We start from the raw sequence: 21,281 nt of genomic DNA, 5'->3' as shown, positions 1-21,281 counted from the left end.
GACTCTAGACTGTGGGAAGATGTAATAATATGTTATGGGTTTTTATTTTAAATATATAATGCAAAAAGCAATAAATCTCCATTTTCAGATGTATGTGGGAATGTATTTATTGAATGATTGTATTTATTGAATGTTGCAACATGGATGAGTAATGTCACTGCATGGTCATACACATGAACACTAATGTAACCTTTAACCTGAAAAAACGTCAATAAAGTCTGAAAAGATCACTTCTTTCACGCCATTAAACCATTAGCCCTGTGCCATTGTTTTCCCTCAACCCTACAGACTCAAATGACATTACCTGCAGCAAATGTAGGATTTAATGAGACCACCACACACGAACACACACCAAATAATAACATTTATGAACATTTAGACAATACTTTAAAGAAAGTTACAAAAACTTCTTGGTTTACTGCTTCTAACAAATATTACACGGGCTGTTTACCAGAGTATAACAAGCGATTAACAAACATCCCTTTTTGGTGTATTTAGCCAGACTCCTTGGACATCCCAGCAGGAGGAAGAGAGCGGGAGAAGGTGAGGAAAAAAGTAGTAGTAGTAAGGGGAGGAGGAGGAAGAGGACGGTCGGTGTCTGTTCCACTTGAATGGCTGAAGCAGTGAGGAGGCTGGTCGGTAGGGGAGACAGACAAGACAGCGCTCTCTCTCTCTCTCTCTGTCTCCCTCTCTGTCTCTCTCTCTTTCCTCTTCCTTCTCTGGCTTTCCACTCCGCCGCGTGTGCGTGCGTCCCGCTCCGCTCCGCTCCAGCACGGTTCGAGTACAGGCAGGGAGGGAGGGGAGACTTGACGCATCGGAGTGAGCGAGCAGCACACAGAGGCTTTCCACTTTCCAATATGCAACCCGCGAGACGCCACACCGTCAGCTACTCGTGCTACTGACACTCAGAGACACAGGGAGACAGAGAGAGAGAGAGGGGCAGGGAGGCAGGGATGGAGACACAGTAGTGCCGCACAGACGAGAAGAGCGCAGTGATAACACAAAAGAAGGGAGCAGCGTCTTTTGCGCACAACTCAGACGGGGAGGCTATCTATTTTTGGCCGGGAGCGTCGCCGAGACTTGACAGTGATGTGTGTACGCACAGTTTTGTTTAGTGACAAAATACGGATTAATCTGCGGCCGTGAATTCTTTGGAGATATCACTTCTGCGAGGAAAGGTAAGATGTGCGGTTAATAAGCGTGGGAGCAGTTGTAGTAGTAGTACAAGTAGTAGTGTGTTCTTTTTTACTTGGTTACTTCAGTATTTGTCAAGTTAAACCTCCAGCAGCCCAGCTGCTGAGCTCCCGAGCTGTGAGTGGGAGCTCAGAAACAAACAGATCCCGCTCAGCATCCCAACTTTTCCCAGATTACATTAAAGCCCTGACGCTGTGTTACGGGATGCGGCGGGGCGGGATTGCCTTCTCTGAATTTCACCCTCTGCTGATCTCATTTGCCTGTCTACTTTGTTGTGGGACTATCATGGTGGAAGCGAAAGTAATCTGCGCGCGCGTGTGTGTGAGCGTCTCTCTGATCGGTGCAGATGTTTAGTAATCCTCCAGCGTTGATCCTCCCTTCAATAATCCCTGCGGATTTGGGGCTGATTACGCCGCCGCCTCCGCTGCCGTTGCTGCTGCTGACCACCTACGGAGGCCCCCAGGAATCCGTCCTTTACACAGCAAAATTAAGGAAAAGGAGACGTTTTCTTAGAATCACCTTTGAATACCACAGGTATTTAAAGGGGGCGGAAACACCCACTTTAATTTAGGCACCTTTTGAGGATTTCCACTGAAGTGACCAGTAACAAAGATGTTTTCATTCTAGTCCCTGTCATGTGGCCACTTTGTTGTCTCATCATGTAGTGAATCAGCCTTTATGTCACTGTATCACTACTCTAATGGTTTCAATCAGTGCATCTGCTAGTCACTACATAAGCTGTATGTGGGTAGCCTGTGCAGGGCCTGGAGTCTACAATGGCCAGTAAATGCCATATAAACCCAGTTTAATATGTTTAATAGATGTGGACATCTGTGCGTTTTCAGCACATCTGACACTGCTCTTCCAAATGATAACTGAACGGGATTCTGTTAGAGTTTTCTATCCCCAGAAAAAGAACCTGAAATTAATGCAGGCACAAGGAGGAGGAAATGTGTCAATATAATGTTAACACCAGGCAGGGCAAGACCATGTGCTGCACATGAGCATCAATCCGTTGGCGTGCCTACCTACATTGTTCATTCAGCATTAGGTTTTTATGTCTGACTGAGCAGCTCCAGTGACTCTCTGTGTGTAATCTGTTGCACAGGCTTGTCATCCACCTTGACAAGCACTGAACTTATTCTAAAGGTCAGCAGCGAGAAAAAGGAGAAACACTTCTCTTTCAAAAGGGTTGAGGACTGGGGATTATTCCTCAGCTCAGTCTTATTTCTTGAACAGCATTGCATGGTATCGCCTCGGAACCTCAAAACGGAGAACAGAGACTCTCCTGAGAATCCAAGCATAAATATTTAAGAGTGTTAAAAAAGATTGTGCGTGTAATTTAACTACCAAATGGCCTAAAACTTTTCATACAAAGACGCATAATTATACAGAGGCAAACTGAAGCACAATTAGCAGCCCGTTGGCTTCAGCTCATGACACACAAATGTTAACGATAATTGCTGTGCTTGACTGATATTTCCCTGCCTGCCTGATGCGGCCAAGGCGGTCCAGATGCAGGCCCGCACTGAAAAAAGAAAAAAACAGCACTTTAATGGTTGGCGGCGGCATGAAAACCAACAAGCCTGTCAGAACTGCCAGGGCGCAGAAGTGACATTAAAAATACCCCGGGATAGGTGCATTTAGAGGCCTGGCATAAAAATTTCATTGCATGGTTTCCTCGGGAAAGTATCGCAGAAATGTGTCATCACGGTCATTTTTATTTCATGCCTCTTCGGGAAAGCTAGCCGAAGGAACGGAACAGAAGATAAAGAGAATGCGTGAGTCTGAATGTCACAGGACATCCTGAAAGTACAAACATTACAGCTGTAGCTGTGAGAGGCAGAAGCTGGGTGGGAGTTGGTGAGGCTGCGCATAATGAGACTTGTTGCTCGCTCCTACAGTTTGCTGTGTAATCTGCAGTGACGTATGGCTGTTAATGACCGTGAAGTTCTGCAGATGTATTTTCCAAGCCACTTCTTCTCCTGGCCACGGGATGCTTCCCTTCCTTTATGTTTCGAGGTGTTTGATGGGCTAAAACACAGAGAAGAGGGAGTTAGTTGTACCGTTATTATAGTTTTTTTAAGTTCTTGTTAGTTTTTGTTTCATTTTTAATTTTTGTTGTTAATTATTTGTCATTTCAGTTAATTTCCAGAGTTGGTTTGCTCGTTTCTGATTAGTTTTTATAGTTTTAGTTTAGTTTGTACAAGTTAAGTAAGTAAGTATTGATTATTATTACTTATTATTTAATTTATGGCAAATGTCAGAGGCAAGAGTTGGAAAATCAGTACAGATATTAAAACGTTAACAGAACCTTTTTTAAGCAGTTGATTTACAAGCACAATAAAAACATCCATCAAACCCTCATCAGGCAGTTTTTGATAACTAATTTAACCCAATTAACAAATTCCAAGGCTTCAGATATTTTCTTTATTATTTTATTTCAGCCTGTTTTCCAAGTTCATTTTTTCTCCAAGGTCCAGTTTTTATTTTTTATTTTGGTTCACTAAAATAAATCTAGTTTTACTATTTAGTTTAGCTTTAACTATGACAACTAATGGTAATTATTACCATATATATGTAAAAATGCAGAAAATTCTCAGGTTTCCACGTCTCCAGTGTGGAGAGTATACACTTTTATTTATTGCAAAGTCAGTTTAATTTGTTTGTATGTTTTTGTTTGTATTGCAGGTGTTAAATCATTTTTTTTGAAGTAATTTGAAAACAGACAAACGGAAGGAAAAAAACCCGTCGCATTTTCAGGCTCAATCGGATATTTTTAGTTGTTTTGTTCTCCCAACAATCCAACGTGAAAATATAATCATTTTACTGAATATAAGAAAAGAAATCTAAGAAGTCGGAAATTCTGAATGATACAATTTTTTTTTTGCAATGAGGAAAATTTGCTTCTGTTTCAGTTCTTTCTTACATTTCATAGAGTAGATTTTAATATATTTCCTAACTGTCAGCTGAAGCTGTAAACCTTACGGGGGTCCTGACGTTTCCATATTGAGAATCACGGCTGTTTAGTATCTGCCGTTTGATCTCTCTTGTCCCTTTTTATAAGCTTTCTAATACACGCTGTAATATTTGTCATAGTTATTTGCACCCACCCCGCTGATCACACGTATGCTCAGTAACAAACAGTAAATAAAAACACGCCTGGTGTCAGTTGTTTAGCATGGCTGCTTTTCAGCTTCACTCTGCTGGATTTTCAAAGCAAACAGCACCGTGAGATTTTTTTCCACAGCACCATAATGGATGAGGAAGCTGCAGGCCCCTGATACTACTTTACCAGAGTGTGGTGCGGTTTTATGTATGCCATGCATTACTTGTTTGGAATAATAGAGTTGTTTGACAAAGGTGCTGCGAGTGTTGGGGAAAAATAATAATAAAAAATCTCGCCTGCCAAGCAGCATCCTGGAAAATTACATGTTTATTCCTCAGCCAAACTCTTAAAAAGGTACGATAGTTGTGATTAGGCTGTATTCCAGGAATGTCAGCGCACCATCGGGCAGATACTGAAAAGATGAATTCTGTTTTCAGTGTGTGAAAGTGAAAGCGCTTTATGGAGTCAGCACAGAATGAAAGGGAAAGCGATGCAAGGACCTCACAGTGAGGCTAGCATACAGTTTTGTGCATTTTGTTCTTGCTGTTTGGAACAGCTGCTGAAAAATACAATTACTGCCAAAACAAAAAGGCACCTCAAAAGCAGCGTCTCCAAATGAGTTGCCTTCAGTTTGATGTTTTCCTGCACACCACAAGCTGGTTTCATTGAAACAAATCTTTCATCTGCATGGACTTGCATATAAAATCATCCATCTGCTGCTGATAAAAAATTGTTGCATAATTTAGCCAAAGCAAGTTCATGAATAAGTCTGATTTACACAACAAAATACGTCCCCTTTGTACAACTGCGCGCACACTTCTGTGCATTGTCAGGACTAAGCACAATTGAGTATATAGCAGAGCTCTTCATTAACATTAGGCATCCCGTCTCTGTGTTCATTCCTAACACTTTCATTTTACAAAATCTTGAAAGAAGGCTAAGTGACACAGCTTATGCTCCAGCTCTATTTATTCGGTCTCATTGGTTCTGTGAAATGCCCTATTTGTAATCCAATCATATTAGAATAATTTCCCTGGTTTGGCTTTGCTTTATGATGATCTGTCACTTCTAGGCCTCCGGTTTCAAGGCACCGCACTCCTCTGGGGTGACTCTTCACAGACTGTCTGCGCCAGCAATGTTTCCTAGTTCAAACATTGTTGCGCACTGCCTCTCCTTGGGAATGGCTTTAATTGAGTGCTTAATAAGAGCAGCACCACACAGCAACCAACTTCGGCGGGGGGGTGGGGGAGATCTGAGCACTGGGAATGTTGCATTATTAAACATACTTATATAAGGCCCGCAAACATTTCCTTTCCAAGTAATCTTGGGATGAGGCCAGATTTGCGATTCTTCTTGATGCTACACCTCGTTTGAACGTGCGTGTGCTTTTCAGTAAAGAGCCGCACAAGCACATTCTCAGAGGTAATATTGTGCTCCTCTGGGTGTGGCTGTTGTGTGAGAGACAGCGGTGCTCGCTGATTTAGTATAAGCGCTTGATAAGAACTGTGCTCCCCACGGGGTGTTGTTATTTTGTTTGAATCGACATTAAAGGATTGAATAGAGCGGCTGGTACGACTCAAAAGAATGCAACAAATATACCCGAAACAATGTGTCCCTTTTTATCGATCGATTGATTTTTTTTCACAGTTTTGTGGACAGAAACACACTGACAGAAAACAAGTGGCATATCTTAAACTGCAGGACTATGTAGCGTTTTTGTAAACATTCTCATATTTTTTTTTAACATCCCTTTAAAATTTATGCAAAGAAACCTGGTCTCTTAGCTCAATCGCTCCCCTGTGAAAAAGTGTATTTTCATGTGTTATTATACCACGGTTTGAGTTACACAAGATCTTTCAAATAGCAGTTATACACAGTAACATAAATTCATATGATTTACATAAAATGCCATATAAGACAAATAAGCCATTAGAATTGTTTATAATCTCCATTATAAACCATCACACTCTGCAACATCTCAGCATCTCTTGATTATATCAAAAGTATAACTTTTTGAGATAAAAATGGGATAAAAGTTCTTAATGAGGGAAAAATATCAAGGCTCTGTTATTCACTGTGAGTAAGGTGTTTTAGCTTGGAACTTCTCATTTATTTAAAATGATCTTTTATTTATTTATTTCTTATTTAAAAAAAAAACACTAGCACAGAACACAGTGAAATTCTGAAATCCACAGCTTGTTTTGGAAATTCTGGCATCAAAATTCGACATTTTCACTAAATAGGTCTGAAGGTTTGAGATGAAGCGTACAAATCTGACACAAAGCTGAGTTTTATTATTATGAGCCGTGCTGTTGTTGAGCACCGTTGCAGAATTTGGAGCTCTGGATTAACCTTGAATGGGTCTGAACTTGAGCTCAACACTTAAAATGGTTTAACAGACTCTATAACAAACTTTGGATGAAGTTTGATACCTGATGGAGATGGATACAGCTGGAGTTTATCAGAAAGTCCTTTGTGTGTTTGCTGCGTGTCCATTTTGGAGACTAAACACTTATCATTTCTACAGAGTTTTAATTATCATCTAACCTGCTAGTGAATTTAAACTTCAGAAAGTGTAACAGTAAATTGCTTAAAGTATTTCATAATTTTGGTGGTTTTTCACTCTTATTCTAGTTCAATGCTGGTAAACTAGTTTGAAACCAGGAGCAAAAGTGTAGAGGGTGTTTTCCCCCCATTTGGACAATGCGAACTCACTGAGAATAAGAGAAGAAGTATACATACATTTAAAATATATTAAGATATAGTGATAACATTGTTACGTTTGATTAAAACCTTCCAAGCACCAGACATCAATGGACATTGTTTTCTAGGCTAAATCTTTTCGGGCCTTTAAAAACACGTCCTGTTATGGCCGAAAAGTTAAAAGTGAAAAAGCTTCTTTTAAGGATGTAACAAAGGCTTGAATTCAGCCTTATTTCAACCATTTACTAATTTCTGTTAATCCATTGAGCAGTTTTCTTTTGATTAGAGCTCTAAAAGATGTCTAAATGATGCCCAACCATCAAGGCTAGAATATGTTTGAATGTGGTTCCAAAGTAAAGCCAAGCCTTTGTGTGACAGTTTTTGGTTATGAATGGTCACCAGACGACTGAATACTTATGAGATGTTTGGGAAGACCTGTGTCTTTTCTCTTCTTAACCTTAAAATTAGACACAAAGGACGCTTTAGACATCTTCTCAAGCACTCAAGATGATGGCTTTTCACCTTCTACTTATTAACCAAATATCGATGCTGTTTATACGTCTGGTGAAGTCATCCTGTTTTCAATGTCTTTTCAATACCACGTTGCACAGTTGGAACAGCTTAATGATTCTCATACAGGTGCATTTATTAGTTGTGCCTTTCATATATTTCATATTGAGTTTTTTTAGTGGTCACATACTGTATACATACTATAACACAGCGGTCCCCAACCCCCGGGCCACGGACCGGTACCGGTCCACGAGTCGTTTAGTACCAGGCCGCAAGAGTTGAGGCTCGGGTGTGAAATTTATGGTTTTCAGGGGTTTTATGGTTATTTTTTATTTTTTGCGTTTTTATCGTTAACTCGGTTCCCCCGGGTCTTTTTTCATGAATAAATCTTCTTTTTTTTTGCACCAGTACTGGTTTTATTTTGTTGTATTTATCTGAGACACCTTAAAGGCCGGTCTGACATAAACTGGTCCGTGGCGCAAAAAAGGTTGGGCACCGCTGCTATAACATACAATACTAACAGAAAATATAAATATGTATTGTGTGTCTGCTAGTAAGATAATACAACTTACTCCAAATACGAACCCAAGGACACCCTGCTTGTGTTATTCAGTTAAATGTTATTTATGTAGCGACAAATTACAACACAGTCATGTCAAGGCTCTTTGTATTGTAAATTGAAGATCCTGGAAACATAATGGTGCCAAAAAGCTACTGAAGAATGCTTACAAAGAAAAACATTTTGGTGCCAGAATCCATTGTTTGTTTGGTTTGACATGAATATAAATGTTTCTGAATTAACCTAATCAGTCAGGGTTTCATAACAACACTCTTTCACCCGCATGCACAGAGAAGTATTTCAAATGAATTTCTTGCAACAAAACAGATATTGAACATAATGTTAATGTGCCAACTATTTCATAGATATAAGTTGAAGTTGGTCAGTGGATGTTTTCCAATTGTTAAATAAGGAAACTGTGATGTGTCATCTTAATTCATTATCATTACTTTCATTTTGTGGCTCATTTAAGTTTCTTAAGTAATTTTCCAAACTTGTAAGAGGAAACAGTGTCCTAATGAGCACTCTCACTTCTAAGAAAAACAAAATGTCATTTTCGTTTGGAGCAGCTAAATTTGGAGAGAACTGCAGATGTTGCAAAGTGCAGGAATTCAAAATCTCATCTACCTCTCAAATGAAATAATTAGGCATTCCAGAAAAGCACTGTTTGTTTATCAGACCAGATGTCTGTGATTCAGATAAATTAGATTATTTAGTCACTGTATCAAAGTGCAATCAGCTGCGTCATTTATATATGCCAAGGACATTAAGGGGGAAGAAAGACAAAGAAAGAAAGTAAGTAAGAAAAAGAATATTTTAATGTATTCATATTCCAGACCTTCCCAAAATGTGGGGCCCGCCGCCTAGGGGGGGCGCAGAGTCATTGCAGGGGGAGGGGGAGGGGGGGGCGCATGAAAAGGGAAAAAAACAAAAAACAAAAAACAATGCTTGGACACTGCTAGCACGGGGCGCCTACACAAACGCAAAGCAGGAGATGAAGCATCGCTGAATATGTTTCCAAACCAACTTCATTCTAAGCCAAAGACTAGAAAATATGGTGAAGCATATCTTCCCTTTGGCTTCACCTGCACAAGTGCCGAGGTAGGTCTCCCCTGCAGAATTGCTTTTCCCTTAGTCGGGAGCAGCGCTGGGCTGTTCAAATCACAGACAAACAGTATCCCACATTCTTGATTTTTAGTTCACAAACACTTGTTGTAATGACTAACTACTCCTGACATTTTGGAGATGTTAGCTCTTTATACAGTAAAGTTACAGCAGGATACAAATAATATCAGGCTGATCCTGCCACGATTTGTTCCCCCTGTCTGGTTTTTAAACCCATTTTGCACAGAGAGGCATTTTTTTTTTAAATTTATGGATAGCAATGTTGAATATTATTACCAGAGATGGGCAGTAACACGTTACTTGTAACGCGTTACTGTAATCCGATTACTTTCTTCAAGTAACGAGTAAAGTAAGGGATTACTATTGCAAAAACAGTAATTAGATTACCGTTACTTTCCCGTAGGAACGCTGCGTTACTGCGTTACTAAAACCGTGATTTTTTGCAAGAATGTCTCATGACAGTGACGTAAGCGAGTGCGACCTTCGTGACAACAGCTGTGTGCAGATCAACAATGGATAATAGTGCGGGAGAGAGTATGAGCATGCAGCGTTTAAAGCGTGGAAGTACTGACCTTACTTTGAGTTTGATTCCATAAAAAGTGACAAAAACATTAGTGTCCGTTGTGCGTGGGAAGAAAACTTCTTTTTACAGCGAAAAAAAAACCCCTAAGCTTCCAAGCAAGCACCGAGTGCGCTATGACATAATGGGAAATTCACAGAGAAACTCGCGGATTCTTCCACTGACCGCCGCGGCACACCTGCACCAGGGTAAACCTCCGCCTACCCTGCTCCTGCTTTACAGGTGAAAATAGAGCAACAGGACCGCTAGTCTGTGACTTTAGTTATTTTCTGCTGTGTTTTACTTGCATCTATTTGAAAGAGTGAGTGTAAACACACACAAAAAAATATTTTATGTGCTGGAATGTGCAGAAAATAGGTTTAAATGTTAAACTAATTTATTCAAGTCAGAGAATGTTGCATATAATTAAATTTTTGCTTGATGCATAAAGTTAAAAGATTAAAACTAATAAAACAAGTTTTAAAAAGAGACTTTTCCATTTGATTACATTTTGTGATGGATTATGCAGAAAAAGTAGAATTGGCCTGACAGATCTATCGCTTTATCACCTATTCAGGTTGTAAATCGTGTTTTTAAAAAGTAACTAAGTAATTAATTACTTTTGAAAATAAGTAATCAGTAAAGTAACGGGATTACTTTTTTGGGTAAGTAATCAGTAATTAGTTACTGATTACTTTTTTCAAGTAACTTGACCAACACTGATTATTACACAGGAAAAAAACAACTACATGTAAAATAATCACACCGGGATGCCTCTGCCTTTCTAAATAGAGGGACAGTAACTGCGTGTTTATATGTAAGCCTGTAAAACCTGAAGATAGAGACAAAATACTGTTAATCTGACTATCTGCCATTCTGCAATTCCTCTCATGTAAGCAATAAGTGGCGCACAGCTGACGTGAAAAAAGGCACATACCTTTAACATTGCATGAGGAACTCTGTATTCCTCGTCCACACGTAAACGCAAAAAAAGAGTTTTAAAAAATCTCAGTTTTAAAAAATCTCCGTTTTCGGTGATTCCAAACGCCGTTTACGTGTGGACGAAACAGCTGTGTTTTCAAAAATACCCGTGTAGGTGCGGACGTAGCGTAAAAGAGTTAGTAGTTTATTTTCTTACTACCTGCAGATTACTTGTATTTGCTTAATTGTTTACTAAATGTTTGAGGTGTGAAATAAACCGCAATGGAGCAAAATATGGGTGTGTGTGTGGTTGGAGGATGTGTTTGTGGGGGGGGGCGCGAACATTCTGTAAAACAAAGGGGGGCCCAGCGAACAAAGTTTGGGAACCACTGTCATATTCTCTCTAAATTCTTTGAGACATGATTTTAGATATATCTTTCACCCTAACCAGTCACATTGTTTTTTTTAGCTTTTGCTACACTGTACAGATTAGAGTTGGCACTATATTCAGTGCTACTTTTGATACCACAGGCAGCATGAGGCTTTTTTTTACAGGTCTGTTCAAATGTATTCTACTACAGGTCTATTTACTCTCTATGCTTCTGTTGTCGTTGTTATTGTTAGCCATAGCTGCTAGCTGCTACGTTTAAGGAGAACAGATGACTAATGTGGGTAAATACTAATAGTGTTTTATATTTTAATGTTATTGAAACAGAAGTGTTACTGACCTCTTCGAATTCTTCATGAAGACGGAGTGTGAGTCTTTAAAATGTTTCACCAAGTTTGTTCGGCTGCTAGTGAGGGGAGGGGCTGTGTGATGGCCTGTCTGCAGCAGTGCTGTGTGAGGATCTGTGTCAGCTGGAGGAGGTGGAGATCGTACTGTTGGTATCAGTACAGCTGCAAATCTAGTATTAATATATATTTTTAGCATCCATTAGTATATGAGTATTAATTTTTTGATAACCCTGCTTAATATCTTGTATGAAATACTATGAAAGCTATGATATATTAAATGTTACTAAGATCCATAATTTCCATGTTTTGCTGGAGCTATACATTCAGTGAGATTGGATTTAGATCATATTACAAAATGTGTTGTAGGCAACGTTACTGTGTTTAGTAAGGAGTAACAGTGTGATTTTAATCTAAGTGGAAGGTTTTTTATGTTGTTATTTCAGAGAACCTTTCACATATTTTGATGAGGGTTTTTTTAGGTTTTTTGTTTTTTCTAATGTTGATGATTTTTCCGATATGTCCAGAGGTTATCTTGAGTGAAAATGAAAAATCAAATAAAATAATAGTTTTAGACATTTTATATATTTCATTTCACAGATCTTAAAATAAATGTTTTGTTTTCTCCTAGATGATTTCTCAATAGCGAGCGAGTAATTGGTCAGTTCCAAACTGTCCGAATTTACCACCCACACCAGCAGTGATGTGAATACACAGCAGCGAGCTGCTTTGTAGCGCTGTCACAGTTTAGCTTTATCACCACCAGACCTGCACCCAGACTTCACAGAACCACATCAAGCAAGTACACTGTAAAAATTAGGACTCATCAAGCCTGTGGCATATGTACATTATTTCCACAACAAAGTTGCTGGTGCCCATTTTATGATTACTCTACAAGAACCTCTAAGACCTACTGTTAAGCCATGTCAGTGAGTTTGAATGCTTTGTTTGTTTATTTTATTTTTTTTTTTCATTTTTGCCAAAGTTCGTTTACAGGAAAAAAGAAACAGGGAATCACTCAGAACTGTTCGTCCTGCTGACGTACAGTACGGTGATCTAACCGAGAGCGTCCTTCTGTGGTCTGTGTGCACAGCTGTTCACTTTATTAATTTACACTTCATATTATCCTGTCATACCATAACATTACCATAAAGACACTCAGACCCAATACTAAAACACTTTTCTTCAATTTTAACTCTACTTCAAATCATTCGAGCTGAGCAAATCTTTCAAAGCAATGACAAAAAACAGCCGGTGTAAAGAAATGCCACATCCGATGGTTAAAAGCTCTAAAACAGAAATGAAAAGTAAATGACAATTATCAGTGTAAATCAGCATCCTCTGAGCAAGCACATTACTATTCCTGTTCACTCATATGGCCCTATTTTGGCACTCATTTGTCAAACACACTCATGTGCCTTCATTCCTCCTTTAATGAACTGCAAACCTTCTGCTTTTTGATTAAAACAATTTCAGTGAATGCGTCATACATCCTGACATTGTGACATTTACTCTTCTTCATTCTTGCTCGTTTACTGGTTTTCATTCAAACACATCCTTGTATGTTTTCCTTCGTGTTTTGTGGCTGAGTGCAGGAAAGAATCTGGGCTGCAATAACTTAAAAATGTCCAAATAAATGTGTCTCCTTTGGCAGTCAAGCACTAATATAGGAAACTGCTTATTTTCAAGAAATATGAAAAACATATGTGAATATATTTTTAAAAAACTGATTTATTAATGTAAATAAATCTGACGTGCTGTCTGTTTTTGTCATTCTGCCTTTGGGAAACCACATTCTCTATGAAAGCTTCAACTCAATAAATTTCCCAGTCTGATACCATTAAGTAAAAATTGAAATATTAGCTGAAAGAGTCACAATGTTTAGTTATTTATTGTTTTCCTGTTAGGTGTTAATGGGTGCTTTAAGCTACCTCTGGTAAAATGCATAAAATAATAACATTTATATTAATATTGTACATGATCCCATTTTAAATAAAATCCATTTAAAATCTAAAATAAAACTAATGAATTGCAGTTGGTCTGTGCATTATTAAGTAAAATTTCAGTGATGCTTCAACTTAAATATTAAATAGCTTCATTAATTTTGTACTATTTTGTTGAATTAATTAGCATTTTAGATATATTGTAACTAAATAAGCTATTTAAGATCTTTAAAGCTACCTCTAAAGATATAAGTAAAATATTAGTCATCTCTAAGAGCTTTACACATTTATGGAATCAACAGCCTTCCTTTCATGATGCTGCACTGTAGTCGGTGACAGTACAGTCTGTGTTTTCAGAACAGGTCAAAAGCACACGACTCTCAATGCTTTGTGCTATTTGCACAGCATGCAAGCATGAGAAGACTTTTCATAAAAGCTTGTGTATCCTGTTTGACTTCAAATAGCTTATATTTATGCTCTAGCTGTGTCAGGATTGTCACAAAAGCAGCATCCGCCTATTGCGTGCCACAACACATGAGCGCCTAATAAATGTAGCTGCCTTCTCGACAGGTGTTACAAACTGAGTTGTAGATAGACCTGTATTGGAGCAGAGCTGCTCCTTTGATCACCTCTGGTTCTGTTTGGCTCTCCGCCCTGATATCACTGGACGATGGATCTCCTGGGACCAGTGCAGTACATTAACCAAACGTGTTATCTCCTCCCAAAGCTAATTTAATCCAAGGTAGGATTCTGCACTGCCTGCACAAAGACATCAGTTGCCTTTTGGAACAAGCATTTGCAGTAGACTGATTTTGGACTGCTCTCTACATCGCCAAACTTTGGAGTGGAAACCAGTGTGGTAAGGGGAAGAAGATTTAAAGATCTGTGCCCCTGCTGCACTCATACAGCCACAATAATAACTGAGTGGTACTCTGAGTGGACAGAGTCGAATCCAACACAAATGTATCTTTCATTTGCTTGCAGATTTCTAGCTGCAGGTTGCTAATGCCGTTTATAATTACTACTGTGTATTTGCGAAAAGGTGCTGGTGCAGGCTTACTGTTATAAACAAACACCAGAGTGTCACGTTGTTACAAACACTTCTAATTTTAATACGCTGTTAACTCCATGAGGGGTGAAAATCTTTCAATTTTCTGGTCATTTGTTACTGACTGAATACATTGATTGTCTCCTCCTCTAATGCCCCAAACCATCATCAGTCATTTCCCTTTATCAAAAGCAGCTGCAGTACATTACATCTATGAAATCTGATGCTTGAGTGGTTATAGAGCCCAACTGCAAATTATGGCAGGGAGTCAGGGAATATCAGCATTACCAAACGATTGATATATGCAAATTATAATTACTTTTTAATTCGTAGCACCCACAGTATTAGTAACAGGAGGAGTGGTAGCAGTAATGGAGACAGGAATCTTAGAGTAGATACTGGTAGCAGTCCTGTATTTGCTAATACAGTTGCCATTTTGGCTCAGGGAAGAAATGGATGGATTAAAAAAAACAATCTGTCAACCTTTTTCCATTTCCTTCCTCCATTATTGCTTTTGCTTGTTAGATGCTTTGAATTTAGAGCAAAAGACAGAGAGTCACATTTGTAATATGACAAGCACTGGTTAATCTCTGCAAGCCTAACCAGAGCCTTTGTTAATCACAGCTCAGTACGCTCTGTGTAGCCAGATCATTTATCAACTTCCTTTTCCTTGGTATCAAGAAACTAAATAGATTACAGCAACAATAGGCAGGGGCAAGTTTGTGAAGCGCTCAGTAGTGTTATCTTTAGCTGCTGGGGTGCTTTATCAGGTCGAGCTGAAAAGAGTGGAGAGAGCCAAACCTGCATGCTGATACTGTAACAACAGCCTTTAATAAACTGGAGGAAAACTAAGTTACTGAGAGTAACGACAGCTCTGTGAGTACGAGTATGCTCTGTGAACTGTAACAGGACTTTTGAAGCACTCCACAAAGATGCACATCACAATAATCACTATCAAAAAGCAAACAAATTAAAAAAGACCTACAAATGAGTAAGGAGAAATACTCGAATTCCTTTCAAGCATACCGAAAGTGAGAAGTACAGGCTTGTGCAATAGGCTTGCTCCACCACTAACTTCTTTATATCTTGCTAGTAAAATGTGAAATAGGTGCATTCATTTATAGAAAAGTGCATTTATGGAAATACAGAATATAAGGGGGAAAAAAGTTGGTACAATTCTTACAATCTGGAAAGTTAACATTTGGTATGACAACATTTATCCTTCAACGCAGCCTCAACTCTTTCAGGCGAGCTTATCATTTCTTTAGTTAGTCTTCAGGAATTGTTCATCAGGATTCATTGATATTACACAACTTTTTTTGTTTTGTTAATGTTGCGATCAGGCTTCAGGGGATTCCAGTCTGTAGCTCTATTTGTGTTTTTCAGTCAAAGCCTGACGGTACTTTTCTGTGTTTGTGACATGTTCGTCAATTTTGTCGAGATTCCCAGCACCACTGACCGAGTCCTTAACCATGGCTGAATCTCCACCATGTTTTACGCACGATCTGATATCGTCGTGTTGGTGTTGTTCCCAGATCATCATGCTAAATGTTGTTCCAGGATCAACATTGCAAGTGACCAATCAGAATGTCATACTTTTGCAACTTCAGGAAAAACTGCCGTAAAACAAAAAACTGTACTTAAGCTGCGAGAAACCGCCTCTGTCCGCCGATCAACGGACCCTGACCCTAACCGTAACCCTTTAATAAACGGTAAGCAGAATTGATATTGTCCTTGCAACATTGGAATTTCATAAATGCACGAATGGCTTGGCGCACAAAAGAATAACGTCACAACAATGTGATTGGTCACTTGCAATGTTGAAATGCTCACTGTTGTACCTCTCTCCTGATCCTTGCAAACATATTGATGAGAATTTGGTCCATAAAACCTGCTGTGTAATCTGGTGTACATCAGCTTTTTTCTTCATGTTTCTCTTACTTAATGGCTTCTTGACAGCCACCCTTCCAATCAGGCTTTAGTGAATAGTAGATCAACTGAAGGACCATATATGTCATCATTATTTTATGTCTTCTACTGTAGATGATTTTTAGGGCAGCTACTTATCTAGTTTCCTCAAACTTTTAAAGGACACACTGGACAACATGCCGAGATATTACAAGGTTGTGGCTGGTAGCTCCTTGGAAATCACTTTGTTACCACAAAGTACTGTTTATACCTGTCAAACATAATGGTATGTGTTTTTGTGACAGGTTGATATTAAAATGCCTAAACAGCCAATGTAAATGTTGCTTTTCTACTACATAGATGAAATACTGGTTTATCCATTGAGTTTTTTTTCTCTTTTAATCACTTGTGCATGCTTAAAAGACCTTCTGATTTCTACATTTAGAAATCTGACATGTTCATTCTGCCATTCAGTATGTACAGGATGCAGTGTGTGTCCTGGATTTGTCTTTTTCCATATATTTTACATTCTTTGAGTCTCCTTTTGAGTGATTGGTCTAATATGTCTAAATTGTCGTTGTCTGCTGCCTAAGGCACAGTCTCAGACCAAAGTATTAATGGGGCAACGGAGAAAATATTGTATTAAATAAACCGGTAATACAGTTCCAAAGCCTTTATCTACTCAGCTAACTCCTAACACGTTATATAACACTGCTTGGTCATACCCCGAAAATGTGACTTCAGAGGGTCCAGGGAAGGTATCAGGAAAAAACTGGATTCTTACTGTGATGATAAACCTACAGGACACACTTCTATATCACTGTGTCTGGATTTAATCACACTGGAACACAACAACTGGTCCCATGTACCACTAGAAATAACAACAATGGCCTTTTTTCAGTTTCCATCCATCGTTCTGTAATTCATATCAGAACATTACCACGTGCCTGAATGCTTAACTGAAAAAAAAGAGACTGTGTGCCACAAACAACCACAGGTGTGCATTTAATGACCAACAAATTTTCAACAGAAAATATATTTTTACTGAAGCTATTTTTTTACCTTCACAATAAGCAAATGTTAGTGAATGTACTTTTTAGATCCAAACAATTTTTAGACTTGGGAAAAAACAACTGATCGTAACCGAAGCGCTTCTAAACCACAGAGATGACCCAGCATGTGACTCTTTTGCACAGCCCTACATTTGTACACTGTCTCTCCTGCAGCTGTGGTTCTTCATCCGTTATAGCTGTTTATGATGCAGGAACACAACGCTGCAGTTGTCTGTTGTTCTTTAAAGTGACCTTAACACACACCCTTTACTGTTTGGTTGATTGTTGTAGTGTTCCCACGGCGTTCACCAGTGAAAGTTGCTGTTTGTTTAGTTGTGTTGCTGAACTGCACTTTTATATGTCGTCATGCTAAATGTTTTGCGCTTGCAAATTAACGCTGGTGTAAAACTTTTTGAGGAAAGCATCACCACAAATAAATGCATTCGCTTAATAGACACATGGCTTGGTGGTTTTATAAGAGAGCATATTAATATGCAAAAAAAATTTCTCTAGGATGAGGCACAGCCTTATACCACTGATGTACCCAAGACACATCCTGACAACCCTCTATATGATGTATGGAGATAAAAGACCTCTTTTCTGTAGGTGGAGACAGGAGACAGAGCTGGAAGGTAGAAAATCTGAGATTAATGAGAGCGTGGCCTACTCAAACAGTTTCCTGTGCCTGTTTTGGTTTTTTTAATGGTTTTGTCTCACTTTTTCTGACTATGTTTTAAAACTTTGTGCTGTCTATATTGAATCACAGCAGGGGTGGCAAACCAGAGTTCTTCTGTGCTCCTTTGTAATGGCAAAATTACACAAATAGTTGTAATTTTGGAGAGGTTTGTGTCAAACATGCCTCAGTTCTAAATATATTTTACCCAGGAGACAAAAGATTAATGCCTTTTTTTTTTCCTGGAGGAGCTCTGCAAAAGGTAGATTTCATTTCTTAACCGGCTGTGTTGCTTTAATTCTTACAAAAGTAGAGCTTTTCCACAGGCAGCCTCTGACATTTCTTGCAAAACTTATTCTGTATTCTTTCCTCGGAGTTGCAAGAAAACAGGATAAATCTGTCTCCCTTTGCTGTGCCCTATTTACATTGTGCTTTATTCAACAACCCCTTTAAACCAAATGCCTATCATTTTGGCTGCAAAGTTTAAAAAGCATTTTAATGCGCAGCCCAGAAACAGAGAATTGTAGTTTGTAAAGCCGGCGGTCCTGAAAATCAGTGTTTTGAGGAACCTATATTTTTTTATTTGAAAAAATAAAAACAGTAATACATTTGTGTTTCATGTTCACTAGTGCAACAAGATGTGTCTGCATGCTATGAGCACACAGGTGCAGGATAGACATTGCTAGCAGCTTCAAAGGGTGTTAATGCATATTGGCAGGTTGAGGGTGCAGAAGCCAGGAAATTAGTGTGAACAAAGACTAACAACAAATTCTCCAACACAATCAATATACATTGCTTTGGTGAACAGTACTGTTTAAAGCCACTTTACCTAATGAATCCTGTCCTTGTGGTTTTTTTTAATTATTAATTTCCTTTTGACGAGCCCAAATTCATACAGCATTTATTGACTTGGTCCCCACGGGAAGTTATATTGTTATCAGAATCAGAATCAGAATACTTTATTGATCCCTGGGGGAAATTATTTTATTTACTACCTTCATAACCAACATATTTAGATGAATTTTATTTTTTAAGTACAGGTTTCACTGTGAATCACACCAATTACAATGTTTTTTAAGATCCTTAAACATTTAGGCGATAATACAGAGTAAAATTTATTTTACCTCCGTTCCATGAAGTGAATTCATTTAAAATAAATCAAGTTATTTATTTTAACTTACATTTAAGTTCTTTTGGACCCTAATCAGAAGCAGCATCATAGAGATAGTAACTGGACCCCCTGGAGTCTGTCAGAGTAAGCAGATGGTTGATGGAGATCTTGGCTGAGACACCCTGGATTAGGTGGAGGAGAGGGGGGGGGGGCATGACAGACAGCCTGGAAGCCAGAAAATTAACAGAAAAGAATGATTTTTAAAAAAGCAGGTGCTACAATAGGTGCTGATTGGTTTAGAGGATGTGTGCAGGCAAGAAGGTAACAGGAAATTTTGAGGCATGTAAATGTTACATAATGGGAAAACAAAGGTGATAAATAAAATTAAGCATTACAAATCACACAAAGATAAATGGAGATGAGAAAGCAGATATAGCTTATTCCTTACTAAATATACAACTTCATGATGTAAGTAAATGTGAAAGAAATGTTTCTATCTTTAGCTGGACATCACTTGTCATAGCCATAGTAATGAGCTTACATCAAGAAAAATACTCTTCAGGATTTTGAAAGGAACAGCCATCTATCCACGTAGACCTCCTCACTTTTCAGATTTGTTGCGTTCCCCTTTGCTCCCATCATTGTTACTATGGCTACCTAACGGCACAGTCACAGAAAACAGTGTTAGTTTAAAAAATGTTACCTTTTGTAGTAATTGTACTAAGTGTTAGTGCCCATCAGCGTCTTTTATTATAAGTAACAATGACACTCATGTGTATGCATACAAATGTTTTCTGCACAATGAAACTCTTTGAATATAGAGGCTGTAAACAGCAATCTTTACAATACATTCACATGCTAGAAGATGTTTAAAGTGTATTCAGTGAGAGAAGGCTGCACAGTTATCAAAACAGCTCAAAATAGTTTCAGATTGGGTGTAACTTAGAGAAACAAAGTGATTTGTGCAGCAAAAGTCTTTAGTGACTTAAGCTAGCATAAGTAGTGATAGTGTTTTCATTCATAAATCTCGACCACCACCACCACTCCTTCACCATCACCACCGCCACTTTACTGCGGTTTGAATTGCCGAGTGCTATGTTGCTGACACTCTCCAAACGGTCCAGTTTTAATTCTCACTCCGGAGAGATATTGTCTCTGTTGAGGAAAAAGCACACAACTGTGAAATTCTTCAGCGTTTTCCAGCTTTTCAGCATTTTCTGTCTTTCGGCTCGGCACTGGGGTTTTTGAGCATGAAAGCTGTGCGGCTTCAAAGAAGAACAATACTATGAAAAGTTTTAGCGGTGGCTTTGCTTTTAAACTGACTTGGAAGTAGATGTCACGCTGGAGATACGGAAATACATACACAAGCGCGCGCACACACACACACTGAACTGAAAACTAGATGCTTTGTTTTTTTCTGCTGCTCAACTTCCATGAAATTTGAACCAGGAGTTTACTGTGAACTTTAAACACACAGTGAAAGATTTGGGTTTACTTGATAAACTATAACGTAGCTCATAATTAGTGTGTAATATGTTCTTTCAGTTGTACGTTCCTGCATGTAGTTCCAAAACTTGTGAAATGAGTATGCTGAGTGGGGAAAGGCGACTTGCTAACGAAAACTTTACTTTCAACTAATCTCACCTATGCCTTCTTCTACAGATTGGAAAACCAGAAAGGTGCAAATCGGATTCCATACATTTGTGATTGGATGTGAGACTACTTTGACCCTACAAAATTGAAGATGATGTTGCTATGGAAACTGCTGCTGCTGCAGTCACTTATGGGGTGCCTTGCAGGTAAAGTATCTTATTAAGAACTTTTGATGCATGCCAAAGCTGCCTTTGTGAAGTCTGAGTCTTATTCATATGTATTTGGGGCAAGCGCCAGTATGAAAGCTGTAGTTTAGAAAGGAATAGCTTCAAGTAGATTAGCCATAAGCAAACACAATTTCTCTCACAGATCTAAAATAATATGTCTGTAGAATCCATTCAACGAGGACATTAATTTCAAGGTAAGCCCTGGTCCGCTAAAGACCTCCAATCACTGGCAATATTGCGTTTCACCCTTTTCTCAGTATTGTATTTGGCACTCACAAAAGGTTAGCAATATCACGCTGAATTTGAATGAGTGG

At 38.7% G+C, this 21,281-nt stretch overlaps 1 protein-coding gene across 2 annotated transcripts in view; it reads left to right on the top strand.

Moving 5' to 3' along the window:
* The first annotated feature begins 638 nt into the window (after positions 1-638).
* The window catches only part of cntn4 (contactin 4), a 184,381-nt gene continuing 163,738 nt past the window's right edge, over positions 639-21,281 (top strand). For both annotated transcript variants that reach the window (XM_084927524.1, XM_084927523.1), the window contains exons 1-2: positions 639-1,178; positions 20,810-20,946. In XM_084927524.1, the coding sequence (XP_084783650.1) occupies positions 20,892-20,946 (55 nt within the window). In that variant the 5' untranslated portion in view covers positions 639-1,178; positions 20,810-20,891. The remainder of the gene's footprint in view (positions 1,179-20,809; positions 20,947-21,281) is intronic.

The sequence above is a fragment of the Perissodus microlepis genome, chromosome 5 (assembly GCF_051167445.1).
Source record: "Perissodus microlepis isolate ML-2025 ecotype Zambia chromosome 5, ASM5116744v1, whole genome shotgun sequence".
Taxonomy (NCBI): domain Eukaryota; kingdom Metazoa; phylum Chordata; class Actinopteri; order Cichliformes; family Cichlidae; genus Perissodus; species Perissodus microlepis.
The sequence above is the reverse complement of the archived record's forward strand: the minus strand, read 5'-3'. Positions and strand labels throughout refer to the sequence as shown.